At 35.2% G+C, this 21,567-nt stretch overlaps 1 protein-coding gene across 1 annotated transcript in view; it reads left to right on the top strand.

Annotated features, from left to right (window-relative positions):
• Positions 1–21,567, top strand: part of ERBB4 (erb-b2 receptor tyrosine kinase 4) — a 542,534-nt gene that overhangs the window by 327,250 nt on the left and 193,717 nt on the right. Inside the window, exon 14 of the mRNA XM_023763286.1 lies at positions 20,669–20,801. Within this exon, the coding sequence (XP_023619054.1) occupies positions 20,669–20,801 (133 nt within the window). The remainder of the gene's footprint in view (positions 1–20,668; positions 20,802–21,567) is intronic.

Below are 21,567 nucleotides of genomic sequence, written 5' to 3'. Positions count from 1 at the left end.
CATGTCACCTCTGACACGTGTGTCACAGGTTCGCCATCACTGATCTAGTTAGAGGCAGTATAGTATGGTGATTAAATATGCTATCTTTGGGATCAGACTTTCTGAGATCAAAGCCAGGCTCTACCATTTTTTAGATGTATGACCGTGGGTAAGGTCCTTAATTTATCTGAGCCTCACTTTCTTCATATATAAAATAGTAATATTAATATAGTTCATAAATTGGTTGTGAAGATTGAATGAGTCCATAGAACAGTGCCTGACTGAGATAAATCACTCAATATGTGTTATTTATTATTTCTCTATAGATCAAGGACTTTTAATGTTGGGGGTGGGGAAAACACCTCCCAGGGGGAGGAGGGAAGTCGCTCAAAGTAACCCAGGTAGCTTTCATATGTACCTCTACTCCTCTGATGGTCCTTTGAAAGAAGGGAAGTGATTTCTTTCTCACTGTCATGAGAGCCACAGGTACCAATGGCAGTAGGTCATAGGCAGAGGCATCTACAGAGACTGAGAAAAGTCTAAAGCCATAGTGATTGATCACTTGTGGTTTTCAATGCCATATGAGGTTGTGTAGCTCAAAATCATAGTGTATTGTCAACATACAAAATATAAAAACTTTAGAGGATTTTTATGAGTGTATTTGGGTTTATTTACACCAAACTGGTGACATGTCAGGGAGCAAAACCTCAAATGCTCTGGAGCAGTGGTCGGCAAACTCATTAATCAACAGAGCCAAATTTTTAAACTTAAACTATATAAGTAGGTACATTGTTATTAACTTAATTAGGGTACTCCTCAGGCTTAGGAAGAGCCACACTCAGGGGGCCAAAGAGCCGCATGTGGCTTGCGAGCTGCAGTTTGCAGACCACGGCTCTGGAGAAGGACAATTTTACAGTGCCTTCTTTTTCTTTTTCTTTTTTTCTTTATTGATTAAGGTATTATATATGTGTCCCACTACCCCGCTCATGCCCTCTTAGACATCTGGATTTAAGGAGGGAACATAAGGAAGATTACATGAAGGTGGGAGAAAGCAAGGTACAGGATAGTTAACAAGATTGTGTGTTCCCTTAAGGGTGGTTAAGCCTTCCAGGGGTCTGAAAAAGAGGTTTACTCCGGGCATTTCAGTGGTGAGTTACCTACATACCCAAGCACAATGAACAGGGCTTGCTTAAGGCTAAGATAAAACTTGTATAGGCTTGGGCATGACCACCCATGACCTGCCCCATTAGGAATTTATGATCAGATCAACTTGTGAGGTTACTTTTGGTCAGAGTTATTACAGAGCCTAATTTTTGTTCAAAATATCTTCTTATTGACTTAGTATTTCCAGCATTTAAACAAAAGGGATTTGGTAATTTTTAATCCTATTACTTGCCTGGGATCCCAGGCCATTCTCTATAGTCTCAGATTAATGCACTTAATTCAGATTAGCTTTTGACAAAAATACATAGATAATCAAGGCCAGCAGCAGAGACTAGATAGTACAGTTCACCTATCATTCCTGTGAAAAATCACCTGTACACCTTTGTGCAGATAAAGAGCCGGGATTCTTGAACATGAAAGCCTGGGTCCCAGTATTGGCTCTGCCATGTTTGGTATCTGTAAAATGAGATGATAATGGTAATTTTTAAATTGGGAATTGTTAAACCTAGTAAGATTGGTGTGAAGATTACTTGAGATGATGCACAGGATCCATTAACTAGTATATGGACCTTATGACAGTTCATTCTCTAATTGAAATACTGGAAAAATAAATCTTTTTGAAAATATTATGAGGTTGTGATTATATATATATATCAGTATGGCATTAATTCAATAGTTTAGTTGCTACAGAATTGACATGTTAAATTTCTCAGGTCTTAAGCATTTCAATTTTGTATGAGACTTTTAAATATAATGATTTCAAAGAATTCATAATAGGGGGCCAACTGTTCCTTTTAGAAAACTGTGGATATATTTAATTAATACCTGTCTTAAAATGTAATACCTGGTTTAGACTTAAATTTAAAGCAATGTGACTCTGTTCTTTGATTCCATTGACTTGTCAGAGGCTATTTATAAGGCAGTTTGGAATTTACAGGAAAGGTTTAGATTGTACACTTTGGAAGAGTGTTTATGACCGTGGGGAATTTTGGCGCAGGTTGAATGAAAAGTGAAATTAACAACCGTCCCCTTTTCAGGACTTTAATATTGCAGTAAATGCTTGCTGCTCTGAAATGGGGTGGGTATACATTTAATTGAAAGCAGGGGACTAATCAAGTAATATTTCAGGTAATTTACCTTTTTATAAATTCATGATGTTTTTTTAAAAGTTTTTGTCTTAATTAATTAAAGTGGATCTTATATATAGGCAGGACAAAAAAAGCATGATAGAAAACAATAGCTTTAAGTTTCCTGAAGGATGTTGTGACTGGGAGAGTATCCAAATGCCTGGTTTCCTTCTTAGTCAAATAAAATTTTAGTCACCAGAAATTTCCTTGAGCATGTCAATGTGGCTGTTTTCAAATACTGAGTTCATACTCCCTCCAGCCCCTCCATGCTGTATGCTGTTTCTTAAACCAGCAGGAAAAAAGATTGAAGATTTAAATGAAAACAGGTGAAATGTTTCCAATCTTGATTGACTTTCATTTTCTAAGCAGTGTTATTCTTTCCCAAGCTTGCAATTTGTGAATTGGTTATCCACACTCCATTTACTTTCCAGGCTGCTGCTAGAATTTCTTCCAGAAAGATTGGATAGTATAGAATAGAATGTGGCTGTTTCTTTACATGTAGCCTCCTAGAATATACTACTTGCAATAAAATAATACTTGATATGTTCGAGCTTCTCCATGCTTTCCTCATCTGAATTATATGTCTGAGAAACAGAATTTATATTTGATGCGCTTCTTTGATGTGCTTCCTTTTCCATCAAGAATCTTATGAAGAAATATGTTCAACAAGTTATTTTTATTATTTTTAGGTGCTATCTATTTTAGCTTGTATAATGCTCTCTTTATATAGATTCTAATAGAACAAAGCATTTAGAAAAAATCCAAAACATTAGATTCTATTCTAATTTAGTTTCTTTGTCAAATATAAAGATTTTTATAATCTTCATCTCTTATTTCATTAGGGCCTAAATTTATTCATCTCAACAGGCAAAGGCTCTATTGGTAAACTATTCTTTGTTAGCAATCCAACATTTAAACTAATATTTTTTTTTAATTCATGACAGAAATTATGAAAACTACTAGGTATATGTTCAAGTATTTTTATCTGGCTTATCAGCTCCAAGTTAATTAATCTAGATGTTTCACCATATGGTAGAGGTCACTGAATTCAGTTTAACTCTCTAAATCTCACATGGGCAGGTATTTGAAACGTTTTATATTCCTGTCGCATTTTAATGCCTTTGTCACATTTTTACTTTATGGTAGACTCGTTATTACCTAAGAGGTCACATAACAGTTTATCTTTTAGCAGCGTGACCCTTGTGTGATATATGAGAGAGACTATGTGGTATTCCCGGCACCACTTGCAGGGATGGCATAATCTTTTTCCTTTGTTTGTTTTGGCCTCATAACTTATGTCCAAATCAAATGGCCAAAATGGCCTATCGATGGTTAGCCTAGATGAGTGGCAGTTGTGTTATGATCCCTAACTCCAATAAATAAAAGCGCACAGGCTTTTTATTATAAGTCTATCTTCATCCCACCACATTCTGTATATTAAATTTACTTTTGAATTAGAGTTTGCAGAGGTAAAGGAAGGTGTGAGTTTCTTCTTTTCAGCTGTTTTGTGTTCTATACTTTCAGCACTCATAAAATACAAAATTACCAAAGAATTATAAGGCAAGAATAAAATCACTCAGTTGTTAATTACTCTTCATACAGTTAAAATAGTTACTTTAAACAAAAGCATTTAGTGGCACAAAGTTGTGTAAGTGGTCCTTATAGTGATATCAATGATGAGAGAGAATCATTGATTCACTGTCTCCCACATGCCCCCCACTGGGGACTGAGCCTGCAACCCAGGTACATGCCCTTGAGTGGAATCAATCCCAGGACCCTTCAGTTTGTGAGCCAATACTCTATCCACTGAGCACACTGGACAGGCAGGAGTCCTTTGTTTTATATAACTGTATAAGGTAAGGTCGCAATATACACATTGACTTAAGGTGTTCAGTAAGCAGTTACTTGTGAGCAGGAAGCTATAAATAGACAAGTATGATAAAACTGTCCCAATGTTAACACCAAACTTATGGCCTTTCTATGTATTTATCAGTGTAGTGAGTCTTCCCCAAGAGTGCTCCACACCTGCTCCTTTCAATGTGGTGACCATTGGCCACATGTGATCATTGAGCACTTTATCTTAAAGCAAATTGACAGGTGCTGTAATTGTAAAAGGTACTCTGGATTTTGAAGACATAGTATGAAAAAGGGAATACAAAATATCTCATTAAATTTTTGTTGTATTGATTACATATCAAAATTGTGGATATAGCCGAAACCGGTTTGGCTCAGTGGATAGAGCGTCGGCCTGCGGACTGAAAGGTCCCAGGTTCGATTCCGGTCAAGGGCATGTACCTGGGTTGCGGGCACATCCCCAGTAGGAGATGTGCAGGAGGCAGCTGGTCGATGTTTCTCTCTCATCGATGTTTCTAGCTCTCTATCTCTCTCTCCCTTCCTCTCTGTAAAAATCAATAAAATATATTTTTTAAAAAATTGTGAATATATTGTGCTAAATAACATTTTATGTTCATGAATTTTATCTTTTTAATATATATTTACTATAATATCTTAAATAACATACTGGTTTGTATTATGTCTCTGTTAAATAGCATTGCTCTAGAGTGGTCATCATGGAACTTTGAATACTCTTTCTAGTGAAAATCTTTTCCTTACACACATCTATGCAATTACATAAATAGAATTGATGATAGATATTTAAAAGTATGAAATACAAATTTAATGTAAATATAGATTACAATACTTTTTTTTTTTTGCTTCCCCACCTTGGAGGTCTCAGATTTTGATTCTAGAATGTCATATCTGGATAGAGAGGTAGTAGGCCTTTTCCCTATGAATGATATTTTGGCAACAGTTTTACACACAAGGATGGTGGAGGCAATGCTTTTGCATATTCACAGAAGGGTGTTAATTTTGCATCTTCAATAGGTGACAGATGGGATGAGTCAGACTCAGCCAAGGAAAAATATCTGTTTGCCTAAACTCATTGTCTATACCTGTACATTTATATGTCCACATGGATTTTTCACAAGAGAATACTAAAATATGATAATTTGAGTCTGCATTTAGAATTTCTGGTTTTGTCTACACTTAAAGATTTAGAATTATATTGTACAGACTCTCTTAAAATTGCATTTTGTAGCCAATATTTCTATTAAAATATTGTTTCAGTTTTTATATGTCATAAAAAAACACTATACAGAAAGATTTCTTAAATATAGGTCAAAGCTTCTATTGTTAGTTATATATATATATATATATTCATACAAGAATCAAAATTATTTCCCCATATATCTTAAGCATACATTGTATTAGACCTAAGTACCTTTGTTTTTCATATTTTCTGTATATCTAAAGGAATCTAATTAACTAGGACCCCTTCTGTGATGTGATTACATAAAATCATGTGTACATATTAACTCAAATTGCTCTCTTCATGCTTTTTTCTTATTACCACAGCACATTTCCTAAGTAATCATTCTTTCATAAACATACAATTATTTTTACATACTATGCATGTAGTCAGGAGCTAATTAACAGAGAACACTTTGATTTACCAAAGAAATTTCTCTCAGTGATTTCATTCTCTGCTACCATCCACCTTCAAACCCAAAGTGATATAATTTCATTGTAATTTTACAATAACTCAGTACTAAAGAATGAATAATAAGGGAAGCAAAATACACCTCTAATAAACTCCAAATGCTTGTAGCCATTGCAATTTTTATGGCATTCTGCTACTCTGCGCAGAGTAAAGAATTCCATATGCTTAAGTCATTTATAGAATAATTATAGTTACTTTTAGTAGAGTAAAAATAAACAACAATCCAAAAATCTCTTTCCATAAAAAGTTTACTTGTAGAGGGGGAAAATAAAGTCTTTTTGTAAATGAACAAAGCAAAATCTACACCCAAAGCTACTTTTTTTTCTTTGAAACTCTAGATCCCAAATCCTAGAGTTCAGATCCCAACTTCAAATCCCAGAATGGATAGCTAAGTTATTCTACAACCAAGAAATGAAGGACCAGTGGGGAAAATCTCAACATTTTTCCAGAACTTTCTCAGATTTAGAAGCTTGTTTTCACCATTCTTTAAAAAATATCCTAATATATTTCAGTTGCACTAAATTATTACACTTAATTTTTATGAAAAATATATGAAAATAGTCATCACCATTACCATTTTACTAATGGGAAACAGGTTCAGAGTAATTAAGCAATTTATAATAATCACTTAGCTAGTACTAGAGGCCCAGTGCACGGATTCATGCACCAGTGGGGTCCCTCTGCCTGGCCTATGGGATTGGGCCGAAACCAGCTCTCTAACATCCCCTGAGGGGTCCTGGCTGAGGGACCCCACCAGTGCATGATCAGGGTCAGGGAGGGACGCAGGAGGTTCGCCAGCTGGGGAGGGTCCAAGGGAGGGCTCCAAGGTGAGTTCAGACCACCTCGCTCAGTCCCTGATCAGCCGACCCCAGCAGCAAGCTAACCTACAGGTGGGAGCATCTGCCCCCCGGTGGTCAGTGCATGTCATAGCGAGCAGTTGAGCAGCCTTAGCATATCGTTAGCATATTACGCTTGAATTGGTTGAACGGCTGACTGGACGACTGGACACTTAGCATGTTAGGCTTTTATTATATAGCAGAGGTCCTCAAACTTTTTAAACGGGGGGCCAGTTCACTGTCCCTCAGACATTCCACACATGCGCACTGCGGGCCCGGGACGAGTCGGCTGCTAAGCAGGACAGGCAGCGGCGGCAAAAACACCCGGCGGGCCGGATAAATGTTTTCGGCTGGCCGCATGTGGCCCGCGGGCTGTAGTTTGAGGACCCCTGTTATATAGGATGTGGCAGAACAAAGATCTGAGTTCAGGTGTGTCTGATTCCTAAGACCACATATTTTTCTTTCTCCCAGCCTGATTCCCAAATAGAAGAACAGTTAAGAGCTATTTCTATGATGAGGATGACTGAATATTTTATAGTCTCCTTAAACAATGTCACCCTTTGTCTTTCTCTTAGCCCTAAAGTTATTTTACCTATTGAGCTTTCCTCCAATGTCTAGTATTTTGCTTGTTTCCACACGACATATTTTTGTCTAATAATACATCTGCCGATACCTCCCATGATATCTAAGCATATACTCCTATATATTGGAACATAATGTGAATATATATATATATATATATAATATATAATATATATATATGTAATATATATATATAATATATATAATATATATATTAAGGATATATATATAATTATACATATATATTAATATATATATCCTTAATACTTCTGTGACTAATATAAAACATTTATGAGAAAATAGGCTCAGTTTTTTATCTTTTCTAAAGTGTCACTCATTTATAAATTCCGGAAAAATGTGGTAAAATCACTGTGTTACATATGAGAACCACTTCCATAAGACCTGATACTAACTGATTGTTGATGATTTTACTCCACTGTTCTTACTGTAGGATTTATGAGATGGGGCGAAGTTGATTGAGAGTAGTAATGAGTTCTGGTGGTAGAGTATGAATCCTAGATTATGCATCATTTTGTTCTTTGTGTTTGATAAGGTGAAAAGTTATTTATGCTAAGAAATATACTTCCCATGATTGATGCAATTAAACATACCATATTCTTTTTTAAGCGATATACTAAAGCAGGTGAACTCAAAGGAACAGAACTGCTGGTCTTAGAATAGGGTACTTGAACTAAAGATTCTGAAGGAGGTAGAGTTACTGGGAATATAAATATAGGCTGTCCCAAAAGTGTATACATACACTTTGAATAATTACAAAGGCAGTGTTTATTAAAATACATTTCATTTTCAAAAGTGAGCTATCAGCTGTTATGGTGTGTATACATTTTTGGGGACACCCTGTATTTGGGATGATGAATCGAAGTGGGTGGCTGAAACTATTGGAAATGAATAAGTAGGGAATTGGGAAACCAGAAAGTTGAATGGAGATGGAGAGAAGTGGGAAGATGTAACAAATACTTAGAATTTAATATTCATTCCTGAGCTTAATGATTAGCTGTATATGGCATAATTAAGAGAAGAAATGGTTAATAATTACTCCTGGGCTTCTAGCTTTCAAAATTAGATGGATATTGTTAATATTAACTGAGATTTGGCACAATAGAGGGGTACTAAACTCATGAATTGATGTGTTGAATTTGTGGTGATTTTAACAAATCCAAGTTATGTTAAATGGGAATTTTAATATACAGATATGGAAGTCTTTCTATATGCAGATATGAATTAAAAAATGAGTAGGAAATACAGAGAGTCAAGTGTTGATGTATTTTGAGAAAATTGCATATGAAGGAAAGGAGACAGATAGGGAAATAGTTGGAGAGTAAATTATATCAAAAGAAAGACATTTGAAAGATGTATGAAACTTGAGTCTCATTTGGAAGTTCTTTAGAGAGTGAAAGGTTGGAGATACAGGGGAGAAAAGAGGTCATCAATCGTGGTAGTCTCCTAAAAAAACAAAAAAATCTAGATTAGGAGCCAAAGGAAATGTGCAAAGATTAGATTTGGAGATTTAAAAAAAAGCCCATCACCCGGTCATCAGGAGAGGATACAGAAAGGTGTACATAGATGAATTGACAAAGGCTGAGGGAGTTTCTGTTGAATGTTCTACATTCTCTCTGAAGTTGTAGATGAAGTTATCTTGCCAAAAGGAAGGAGGGTTTTGGTGTCTCTGCATGTGTTAAAGAGGTGACGGTCTTGAATATTAAATTCCAATAGAAATTGTGCTAATTTTCACATTTAAAATATTCTGTCACTAATTCATAAATCATCAATAATTCTCAATGTGTTACTTTACACATATCGAACTGAAGGTCAACATATTTTATTTTTGCATGGAAAATGACAGGTTATGATTTGCTATCAGTGATTCTGGACTCATTAAATTAGAAGATCATTAAATATTTAATCAGTATCTAACAGCATCCTGTATGCATTATGAGAAATTAACAGATTTCAATACATGTAATGATAATTGCAAATGCTGATATATAAGAATGATTCTAAATTACACCATTACTACAAACACCAACAATTGTGTAATTGTGCAGGAACAGAACATTAGTATATTAGGAACTCATACTGAAATATTTTTTCAATATTTTTTTTGGAAATACCCTTAAGTAAGGAATTATGATGAAGAATACCTCACAAATGAAATATCTTTGGCTTCTGATTGTACTAGTGTAACTAAATTTATCCTCAAGTAATGATTACTGTCTTAGCAATTAGTGCTGTACACCTCCTTTTTAAACCTAAAGCAAGTAAAGGTAGAATTTATCACCCTGACGGGTAAAGCTCACCAGCCATAATTTAGGTATTTTTTTCCTTTTTTTTTTAAAGATTAATTGTTTTCTTTAATACATTAAATAAAGCCAGATATTAGTTGGCTTCTATAAACAATTTTCTGTTTTGTTCTTTTAATATAACAAAAGGCTAGAAGTAAGTAAATTGCTCCCATTGATTCCTGGATTATTAACATCTGTGCCAGAATTTTCTTATCTTTCTGTTTTGGTAGAAGAAGGCTACTGTAGCTGTAAGGACAGAGTGGAGGGACAAGCTCCATCAGCTGTACCTGTCCTTTCCCAGAATTCCTTTCTCCATCTTTTGCTTTCCTCTCATTGGTCCAAAATATGTTCACACCAAGATGTAGAGAGACTGGGGAAGTTACTTAGCTTTTTAAAAATTACTAAATTAGAAGGTGGTAGGTGATTGGGAATGACTGTTGGTTTAGTCAACCAGGGACTTGGACACAGTGTGGTGGGGTGAGAGATCAACTAAACTACAACAGGCAAACAAAATGATAACTGGTTTCAGGATTATGTACAGTGCTTTTATAAGAATATATTACTTTACCAATTAGCATGAAATCAGGAATAAGCAAATATTAAACATGTTCAGAGAAGTATTAAATAAATAACTCTTACCATTGTAAATATCTTTCATTACAGATATTTAAAATTGTGCTTTTAAGTTTAAAAATAGATGGGAAGTTCAGAAACTGTTGATGTAAATATGTGCTTTTAAGGGTTTATTTAAGATAAACAGTATGTAAATAATTATTGAAGAAAACTATTCATTTGGTTATTTATTTATATAACAATTATTTAGTACTTCTTTTCATGAGACAATAACTTTGCCTACAAAGAAACATAAAGACATCTGTGACAACTCCACCACTTTAAAGGACTTATATTTGTACTTAAAAAAATAGAAACACCATTATTTTACCATTTAGCACTGAATATGTAAATATAGTTATTTCTCTCTCTAAAGTTATTTGAAATTTAAACATAATTCATGAAAATAAAACGCTTAAAATGACAACTTCATTCCAGAACTTTTAGTTGAGCTAAATTAAACTAGAAATCAGCAGATGCCATGAGATATGTTAGAGGTAAATTATATAGATTTTCAAGAAATTTTGCCCTCAAAGGGATAGATTGTACCGAAATAAAAAGAGGAAAGGATTAATAAGAGGCAAGTATTTGATTATATGTTTATACATTTTGGGCTAGCTTTAATAGATGTACCATGTGGAGGAATACAGAAAGATAAAATTGCCCTTTACCAAAATAGGAGAGCTTAGATAGGAGCAGGCAATACTTTTGGGGAAGCGAGGGAGTGTTAGAATTAAAGATTATTTAAAATTAATAAAGATGATATATACTAGTAAATATCTGAGTAGAGACATCAAGAAGGCACCTGAATATGAATTCAGAAGACAGGTCTGGACAGAAGCTACATATCTGCTTATCGGTACATAAAGAGTTGGGTGATGTCATATCTAGAGAGAAAATGTAAGTAGAGGAGATAAATGCAATGATCAAGTCCTGGCAACTCCTAGCTTTAAAGGTCAGGGAGATTAGGAGAAAGCTGCAAAAAGGACTGTAAAGTACTAACCAGCTAGAGGAGAAACTTGCAGGGAGTGCTCTGATGGAACGTCTAAGGAAGACACTGTTTTGAGAAAGGGAAAGTAGTCACTCTTATGAAATGTTACTAACTGATTGGTTAAGATTATGTCTAAGATGCCCTGGCTGGGTGGCTCAAGTTGGTTGGAGCATCATCCTGTGCACCAAAGGATTACAGGTTCCATTCCTGGTTAGGGCACATACCTGGGTTTCCGGTTTGATCCATGGCTGGGGGGTGTAGACAACTAATCTCTCTCTCTCTTTCTCTCTTTCTCTCTCTCTCTCTCTCTCTCTCTCTCTCTCTCTCTCAAAAGAAATCAATGAAAGCATATCCTCTGGTGAGGATTAAAAAACAAAATATTATGTCTAAGAAACGACTGTTAAATTGACAATAAGGAAACCACTGGTGACTTTGACAAGAGCTGGTGTGGTGGAGAAACAGAGATTAAAAATGTAATAGGAGTTAATTCAAGAATCAAGAGAGGGGAAGTGAAGTGAGCAATTACAGACAACTATTAGAAGATAAATGCAAAGGACATATTTTGCTATTTTCACAATTGTTCCAAATACCAAAATATCTCATCAAGTAGAGTAACTGCATTTTCTTAAACAAATTATTACCCAAAATATCCCATTTGCTATTTGATTTATTTAGTGATAATTATTGAGAATCTTAAAGAATGTTATTAAGAGGTATAGAGCAATAAAAAGTTGGAAATAATGGTCACTAACCTCATGGTGTTTATAATTTACCTGGAAATAAAGAACTCACTGAGAATAATTGCAAATAACTAAATCAACATTAGTCTGAGAGTATATAAGAGAGACCCAGAGTGCTAGGGAGAGATATTCGTGTAATATGATAGCAAAGTGTAATGAATTGGGTCTCAGTGATGGCAATAAAATTGAGGCTGTTTATTAGCCTTTAGTAGTTTATATCTGGAATATAAGGTTGTTCCTATGAAAACTACTAAATCATAAAAAATAAAATAAAAAGGGAAGCAGCCTTTTATAGAATAGATCTGTTTATCTTTTTAAATTAAAGAACTTTCTTTATAAATTTTAGTATTTAATGTCAAACTACATTCTCCAAAAAGGGGCTGCCATGAGGGCTCAAAATGAACAGAAATCCATGTAGGTTTACTAAGGCATCTGGCTCCAGCTTGTGCTACCTGAGGTGACGAGCAGCTCCACGTACAACAGTATGAACAAGATTTTGAATGTATTGAATATGTATTTTAGCAGTATGTTATGCTTGCAAATGATTGCTCTCAAAAGGTCAGTAAGAGGTAAGAACAAAAACAGATTGAAGCAACAGAATGCACCTTAATGAGAGAAATCAAACCACATACAATAACAGGGTATCCAGAAAACAAAAGGTAAAGCTGGGGAAGAAATTAAAGAAAAAATAAAAGACAAAAAAAACCTTGAACTATATTTTTTCTCTTTTGCTTTTTTAGCATTGGGGCTGGAGTGGGGGGATTGGGGAAAAATTCAAAGGGAATGACATTGTTATCTGTAGCTCTCTTTATTAAAAATGTGGTGCCACTAATAAAATAAGCACAGAAGTTTCAAAATTATAGGAGAAACAAGTGGACACAGACATTTAAAAGTAGATAAAACCTATAATGATATAGCCATATATCCTTCAGTGCCTCTAATTTACATATTCAAAATAACTAAAAACCTCTCCCTTCAAAGTGTTATCTTTCTTCTGATTCCCCTATGTCCATTGTTGCCCTTAAAAAAAAAAAAAGAAAAGAAAAGGCAGGCATTTTGACAGCAAGATGGGTTAATTTGGGAATAGTAGAAGAATAGCAATTTGGGACAAAAAAAAAAAAGTATGGCAAACCATAGGCAAGTCTGGAGAACAGAGGAGAAAGGTTTGCTTTTACAGGGGAAAAGAGGAAGCTGAGAGATTTGGAAAAGTGAGGGTGGTAACGGCTTCTCATTGGCTGAGTGTGGCAGTTTCTCATTGGCTGGGCTATAAATCCCACCACAAGCCTGAGGCATCCAAATAAAGAGGCTCAGGTAGTGATTGGCAAAGGTGTTTTGCCTGGCAAGGAGAAATTGTTCTTCTGTGTAAGTCTTCCTGTTTGGGATTTGGATGGCAGTGTGTGAGAGTGCCATCTTCAGGGCTTCCCAACTCCAGTTTAAATGGGTAATACTAATTATCTATACTAATAAAAGGGTAATGTGCTAATTAGACCTGGAGACCTTCTGGACGTCCTTCCGGACAAAGCTATGGTGGCGGGGCCAAGGCAGAGCAGTTAGGGGTGATCAGGCAAGGAGGGGGGCAGTTGGGGGTGAGCAAGCCGGTAGGAGGGCCAGTTGGGGGCCGGCAGTCCAGTGGGGGGGGGCAGTTGAGGGTGAGCAGGCCAGCAGGGAGGGAAGTTGGGGGGTGAGCAGGCTGGCAGGCAGAGTGTTTAGGGGTGATCAGGCAGGCAGGCAGGTGAGCAGTTAGGAGTCAGCGGTCCCAGATTGGAGAGGGTGCAGGCCGGGCTGAGGGACACTCCCCCCCACTGTGCACAAATTTCATGCACCAGGCCACTAGTTTGTTTATAACAGCATGAATGAATTGCCTCATTAGCCTTCCACTCACCCAGGCATCGGGAGGGGTTCAGCCATCTTTGATGACTCTTTTATATCTCCTCACCTTGAGTTTAGACTTTAAAAAAAATCATTTCTGTTATTGTAATGCTTTTCTGCTTCATCCCCTATACTTCCCAAGTCATTGGCACTGATGAGGACTATTAAAATAGTCAGCTAACTAGTCTTCTTAAAAATATCTTTGTTCCCTGGCTTCTCTTTGCTACCAGAATAATATTTCTCATATAAGCTTATAATCATATTTTAATGGAAGCAGTAGTCTTTGGAGCCAAAGCTGCCAAGATTCAAGTCTTGCCCATCCACATAGAATGCTTGTGACCTTGGGCAAGATGTATGTAACCCACCACAGATTCATCATACATAATTAATTATGTTGGAAGAATTATTTGGCATCACATACATAAAACCCCCAGTAAAAGTAGCTGCATTCTTTAATCTTGCAAGAAATGTTCAGTGAGCCTGCATGGATATCTAAAATCCTGGCATCTGCTCCCACACTTGTACCTGCCTCTGAAACTCTTCTCCCATCACACTTCCTCCAAATCTTAAGAATTCTTAAAGGCTATCCGCTCCTCAGTGACCACTTGGAGGTCCTCTCAGAAGGAAAGGAGCCTCGATCAGCAGGGCAAAATAAGTAGAAAACTTATCTGAGTGAAAAGAATGATACTTCTAAAGAATGACATTTCCTTAACATTTGGTGAAAGCGTTTTATTTAAAAAAATGTTTTTATTCTAAGGCGAGGATTGGGGTGTATAAAAAGTATACTAAACTGAAATGGAATTTTTGGACTGGAACACGGATTCTTTGTCCGCTGGAGTCAAAGAATGAATCCACAGACAGAAGGTGGTATAGCAAAGGTGGAGATTTATTGAAGAACAAGTAAAGACTTCCATGTGGGGAGAGGGAAAGAGTCCCACAGAATGGACTCCCACATGAGAAGGGGGAAAGGGTCCCACAGACTTCCTGTTTCCATGGTTTATAAAGGCTGCAGTTCCTGTGTCCTGATATCCCCTCTGATTGGTTAATATTCCCTTTTGAATTGGTTACTTTAGTGATTCCTGAGGCCCTCCTCCCTCATAGCCCTTCCATTCCTTCTGGGCTTTCTTCTTTCTTTCTTTGGTAAATATAGACCTAGTTTGGCTACTTCCAGCTCCCTTGTCTTATGGAAATGTATCTGCACCTGGCTTCCTTGTGTTATGGAGATGTACCTTCTCCCAGTCTGTAGCCCTGTGTTTTTCCATGGACCCCGATTCTAAAAATTCCCTAAGCCTGCCTATATTCTCCTAAAGTTCCTGTTTCAAAACTATTCAAAGATGTTTATATACAGAATTGCATATAAAGAGAAATCAAACTATTACTTTAAAAATTAGGTTGTAAATTCTCAGAAAATGAGACTGCTTACATCTGTATTATGTAATTTATTGTGCGCAGTAAACATTGCACAAATGTGTGGCTTAATGCTTTGGTAGATATAGAGAGATGCATTTTGCAATAGGATATAATCTCAGTTGATAACACAGGTATCTGAAATTACAGTCCTTAGGATGAATGACAATTTTGAGGTTAAAGAAAATTTAGCATATGAGAACAAAGAATGGTGTCTGCAATGATTTAACCTCCTCCACTTTTTTTATAAAGCAGAGTTTATGAAAATATATTTACTGCTTTATGTGAAGCTAATAAATTCCAGAACATGTTGAACCATTTTGGTAGGTAATGCAACTGAAGTTAAAAGCTTTATCCTCAATTTTTTAATCTTTTGTCATATTGCTTCAGATTACCATGTCTATGTAATGAGTACATAATAGGATGGAGTAGTACTTGTAGATAATGTATTTTTAATTAAAATTTTACAATGTTTTGTTTGTGGTATTAAACATATTTATGTATTTGAACTATGTAGACAATGATAAAACTGCTCTACTAATTTAGACATTTATGATGCTGTTTAATAGATGTAAACAATGAAATAATCTGAGCACCAAAAATTGATCTGAGCTCAAAGACCTTTTATTTTATTTTATGTTTTTACCATATAAAATTATGTTCATTTTGTTGGTAAAAAATAGTTGAATTTCACCAGTAAAAGGACCTTTAAAAGAAAAGTTATTTCTGGTCAGATTCCGATTCAGTTTTATTTATACAAATTCAGTTATTTTTCAATTACACGTCAATTAATCTGGAAAAAATTCAGAGGTGTAAAATTCATAGGTGAGTTATAGATATTCTCAGGATGGTGTCTTTAACCATAGAATGATTGCTTCAAAAATCAAATGTACAAGTTGTATACTTTCCTATGACTTGTAAACAAACAAAAAAAAACATGGATATGTGTAAATATTGCCTATAAAGAGAAGGAAGAAATTACTGTGAAACTGTTAGAAATTTTTCTCAGTTATTAATCCTAGAAATAAAGAATCCAGATGATGTTACATATTGATGATAATATTTCCACTGAAATGCTTTGAAACTCTGTATTAAATAATATGTAACATTTACATATTGAAACATTATTGAAAAAATTTTTATTTTAACACATGAAGAAAAATCACGAAGCATTCAAATTTGCTTAGGAAGAGGGAGAGTATGCTGAAAGTCATATGTTTCAGCACTTACGTATATCCTGGTCATATTTAAGACATAACAGAGGAATTTCAAATTGTAATCAAAGCATAGAGACATACAAATACTGTAACTGTCAACTGAGGCCTACATCAGATTCTGACCCAGATCACATTCATTTCCTCAAAAGGAAAATATGTGTCATATTTATAGAGCAGGTGGAATTCTGGGTCAGAATAAGCACAATTTGCAGGAGGGAAAAAAATCCTGTTAATGCGGCTCTCCTTGCCCTAGGCAGTAACCCTTAAAATGTCTTGTGTGGAATTTCAGTGTTTCCTAGTGCTTCAAGGCCTCCTGTTTTAAATCCAAGCTGCTCTGGGGAAGACTGAAGAGAGTAGCAGCTCAGAGGCACTGTCAGTAGGATAACAGACACTGCTTGTCCTTGCCTTTCTTAAAGGAAATGCAATTTTTAAAGCCCCCCTCCCCCAAAACACCCCCTTAACTGAGAAAACAAATGAAATGAATCTAAGTAAAGAATAATGTCACTTACAAACTCCAATAAGGGCATAAAGTCTTTATTAAATTTAAAACACACTGAACATAGCAATGCAGATGAAACAAAAATCTGATGAAAATCACAGTAGTAAGATGTAAGTAAATATAAAATCAAAGAATTTATTAGAACCCCTAAATAAACACGTGCATTTTTATTCTCTACTATCAAATACAGGTATTGAAGAAAAATCTGATGAATCATATTTAGCTACTTTAAAAAACAATTCGATTGAATCATATGTAGAAAGAGAGACAACATGACATAACTAAAAAAAATTAAGGGACTTGAGATTCTAAGATGTAAAATGTTAGCATTATCATTTATGTTTGAACTTATCTAGGTATATTAACTATTGAGAGTCTATTTCTTATTAAGTATGGAGGTTATAAGGTCTATTTTACATATTATTGTAAAAGTAGATAATGCTTGTAAAAAGAAATATTCATGAAAAATATACAAGTATTATTAGAATGGAAAGTTTATATTTAATCTATTTAAATTATTTGAATTTAAGGGTAGTGTATAGGACAAAATAAATCTCTGGTTTAGCTCTTTGGAAGTGAATGTTTTCTATATCTGGAGAGAAAGTCTGACATTTTCATTTCTATTAGATTACTTCCCATTGAAAATGAAGTGAATTGTTAGTGACACTACATGTTTTATAAAACCCATCAGTACCTTGACTTTGATGTCAATCAAATCTTATGTTTCTCCTATATAAACTTGCTATTTTTAAACTGCTTCCATAGTTAATACACTATTGAAAATGTTATTTTCAGAGTTGTGTTTTCTATCTCAGTTGACAAGTGATTTTAAGCATTTTCTTTAAATAAAGAAGCAACGTATTTTTGATCAACTATATGTTTTCTGATAGCAAGAGCAAATTAAGAAACATGGAGTACATTGCTGAAAATACATTTAACCTCTGGTTTATGCTAGACTCATGCTTTTATCTGATGGCCACTATTAATTTGTCAGAAGGAAGCTAAAGTATAGGATCATAGCAATGTTACCTAATTATATCTTTTAAAAATATATATAAGATTACAGAGAATCATCTTTCTGACCTTAATTTATGAACCATTCATGCACACACACACACACACACACACACACACTGTATAAAGACTTGTTAGCTTGAGGTCTCTTTGATTCTCTAAATTGGTCTAACAATTGAATGGATAAACATTTGTTGCTCACATATATAAGAGGCAATACTTTCAGAAATATAGTTTAGTTGGCAATTGCCAGCATTAGTCCTAGGGGCATTTCCAGGTTGCGGGCTCAGTCCCCAGTAAAGGGCATGTAGGAAGGAGCCAGCCAATCAATGATTCTCTCTCATCATTGATGTTCCTAATCTCTCTCTCCTTCTCCCTTCCTCTCTGAAAAATATATTTAAAATTAATAAAAATATATTTAAAACAATAAAATAACCAAATAAACATTCAAGAAAGAAAAGAAAACAAAGTCAGTATTATAAAAATAAACTTTTAAACCAAGCATGTTAAACTCAAAGGCTAACACGGCCCAAATAAGCAAAGCATGTGGCCCACTGGCCGCGAGTTTGAAATGCTTGGTTTAGACAGTGATTTATTTTTTGTGTGTGTGTGTTTTTTTTAATTTAGTAAACTTTTATTTCAAAAATGAAATAAATACATTGTAGAAAATTAGAAAATTCCCACAAGTAAATACACAAAAATAAGAGCACCATAGTGATACTATTCAGAGACAATTACTGATTAGTGTCTTATTGTATATTATTCCAGATATTTTTACATGCATCTATGCATACACACACACACACACACACACACACACACACACACGCGCGCGCGCACACACACACAGTCTCAATTTTTCCCTACTTAAAATCCTACTGTTTCATAACCCAATATTTCCAATTTCTGGTCCATACTTAGTGATCCTTCTTAACACACACAGAAAAAAATAAATAAATACCAAATAGATAATTTCTTATCATTTACAGTGATATTGACATATATTTTTATAAATACATATCACTTATTCTTTGCAAAATAAACATGATGAGTTTAGAGTTTAGTGTAAGTTTAGAATTAACAAAATGTTGGGCACTATTCTAAATCATGCTTAAATACTTTGCAATTAAAAATTGGGCTGAGGACAGTCCCTGGTGGTCTAGTGGTTAGGATTCGGCGCTCTCACCGTCGCGTTCTTTGCCTAACCGGTTTGGCTCAGTGGATAGAGCGTCGGCCTGCGGACTCAAGGGTCCCAGGTTCGATTCCCGTCAAGGGCATGTACCTTGGTTGCGGGCACATCCCCAGTAGGGGGCGTGCAGGAGGCAGCTGATCGATCTCTCTCATCGATGTTTCTAACTCTCTGTCCCTCTTCCTTCTTCTCTGTAAAAAATCAATAAAATATAAAAAAAAATAATTGGGCTGAGGAAACAAAAATACACCCTTTTGTAGAATAGTGGCTTTTCAGGGATATGTTGAACATTTGAACTGAAAATTATGCCTTGAGTTGAAAATTTAAAATATTTTCTGAAATACAGAAATACATATATACTACTAGATAATATTGTATTCTAGAACAAGAAGTTAAAACCACAAATATTACTTTTAAAGAAATATTTTTAAATTAAATTTTAATATTTTATCTTAAAAAATAATAAAAATCCACTTTAAAACTACATCTTGCCGACCAGCATGGCTCAGTAGTTGAGCATTGACCTATGAACCAGGAGGTCACGGTTCAATTCCCAGTCAGGGCACATGCCCAGGTTGCAGGCTCCATCCCCAGTGTGGGGCATGCAGGAGGAGGCTAATCAATAATTCTCTTTCATCATTGATATTTCTATCTCTCTATCTCTCTCCCTTCTTCTCTGGAATCAATAAAAATATATTTCAAAACAAAACTACATCTTAGCCAACAATGTTAAGGATAAAAATCTCTACTCAGTCTCTTTCTAATCCCTCTTTGGTTCTATTAACACCTTTTTATGTAAAACCTAATTTGTAAACCTGATTTATGGCCAAATGATGCTTAGGCACACTTTTGATAATAATATGTACTCCTGTCATTATAACTCTGATTCAATTTTTATCTTTCTCCTGTCAACAGAGTTGCCTTTGCCAGAGTTTGAAATAGCACTTCTGCCAATACATCTCTCTTAGTGGTATCCTCATATTTTGGAGGAGTGAGGTTCAACAAGGGGTGATTTGTGTAGACATTTGACAATGTCTAGAGATAGTGTCATGGCTGGAAGATAGAGGTGCTACTGACACCTAGTGGGTGGAGGCCAAGGATGCTCCTAACCATCCTAAAAAGCACAAGCCAGTCCCCCACAACAAATATATCAAGCCCAAAATGCCAAATGTGCCACTATTTTAGAGAAAATGTTGAAAATAATATTACCTAATATCACAATCTAATTAAGATGTATTTTCCATTCACTTATAGATAAAAGTTACATTAAAATAATTTAAAATGCTCATATATTAACATTTTGGCCTTAGTTCTTCATTGTTACCACGTTTTATATTATTTTTTTATGAAATTGCATGTGTGGCTGCTCATATCCCAAGATTAATTGTATGTGCATGAATTATTACTTGAAAAAACAACTACTTATTTAACCATAAAAGTTTTGCCATAGCTCTAAAGCATTTTTATTTTTATTACATCTAACTGACTAGATTTGTCATATGTGGATATATACAACGGCTCTTTGCTCTTCCTCTGTCTTTTCTCTCTTCATATTTTTTTTCCATTCTGGTTGGCAGAACTCCTCTAATTGCAGCCGGAGTCATTGGAGGGCTCTTTATCCTGGTCATCATGGGTCTAACGTTCGCAGTTTATGCGAGAAGAAAGAGCATCAAGAAGAAAAGAGCCTTGAGAAGATTCCTGGAAACAGAGGTGACCTGTTTATTTCTTCTCTTCATGTGTTTAGGGATTTTCACTAGGTTTGGAGGTTTTAAAAGATACTCAATTTTTAATTCTAGTGAAAATTTTGTTCAGAGGGCTTATATTTTATAGTAGGTTATATAAAATTGATGAAAGAATCAGAGTATATAGTAAAAGTAATCAAGGCATGTTCATGGCTTAAAGAGGATCAAAAGCAGAGGTCAAGGAAATTACCTTATTGAGGAAAAGACAGATGTTTCTTTGGGGGAGGGGTCCCATTATCAAGCTCTAGTATATCTAGAAATTATCTGGATAGAGGATATCTCAGTAGCAGATCTAGAAAAATGTTAGGGATAGTTTTTTTCTGGTTCAAAATAAAGCCAGACAGGCAAGCAGTTTATGCTTTAATTGGGGTCATTATTCCAGCAGTGAAAGGCTGAGCTTACAGGATAAAGCTTAGTGTTGTAATCACACAGACCTTACCACACAATTTATGAGATGCATTTAATATTGTGCATGTTAGTTACTGTGAATATGTAAATTACCATATATTATTATAATTTCTTTTCTATTGCTATGAGTTCCCTAGCATGAAAGCTGATAGCTTTCACTGTACTGGTTATAGGGAAAAAACAATTACAGAAGAATATGTATTACCAGATTCTTCGTAACTGGAATACTATCGCTTCCTCCTGATACACACACTCCTGCCAGGCTGAGCTATTCAGAGCTGATCTGTTCTGAGACATAGCCTTCCTTGGGTTTTGTTTCTTTTTCT

This window comes from Myotis lucifugus, unplaced genomic scaffold, assembly GCF_000147115.1.
Source record: "Myotis lucifugus unplaced genomic scaffold, Myoluc2.0 scaffold_3, whole genome shotgun sequence".
Taxonomy (NCBI): domain Eukaryota; kingdom Metazoa; phylum Chordata; class Mammalia; order Chiroptera; family Vespertilionidae; genus Myotis; species Myotis lucifugus.
This window is presented reverse-complemented; position numbering and strand designations above follow the sequence as displayed.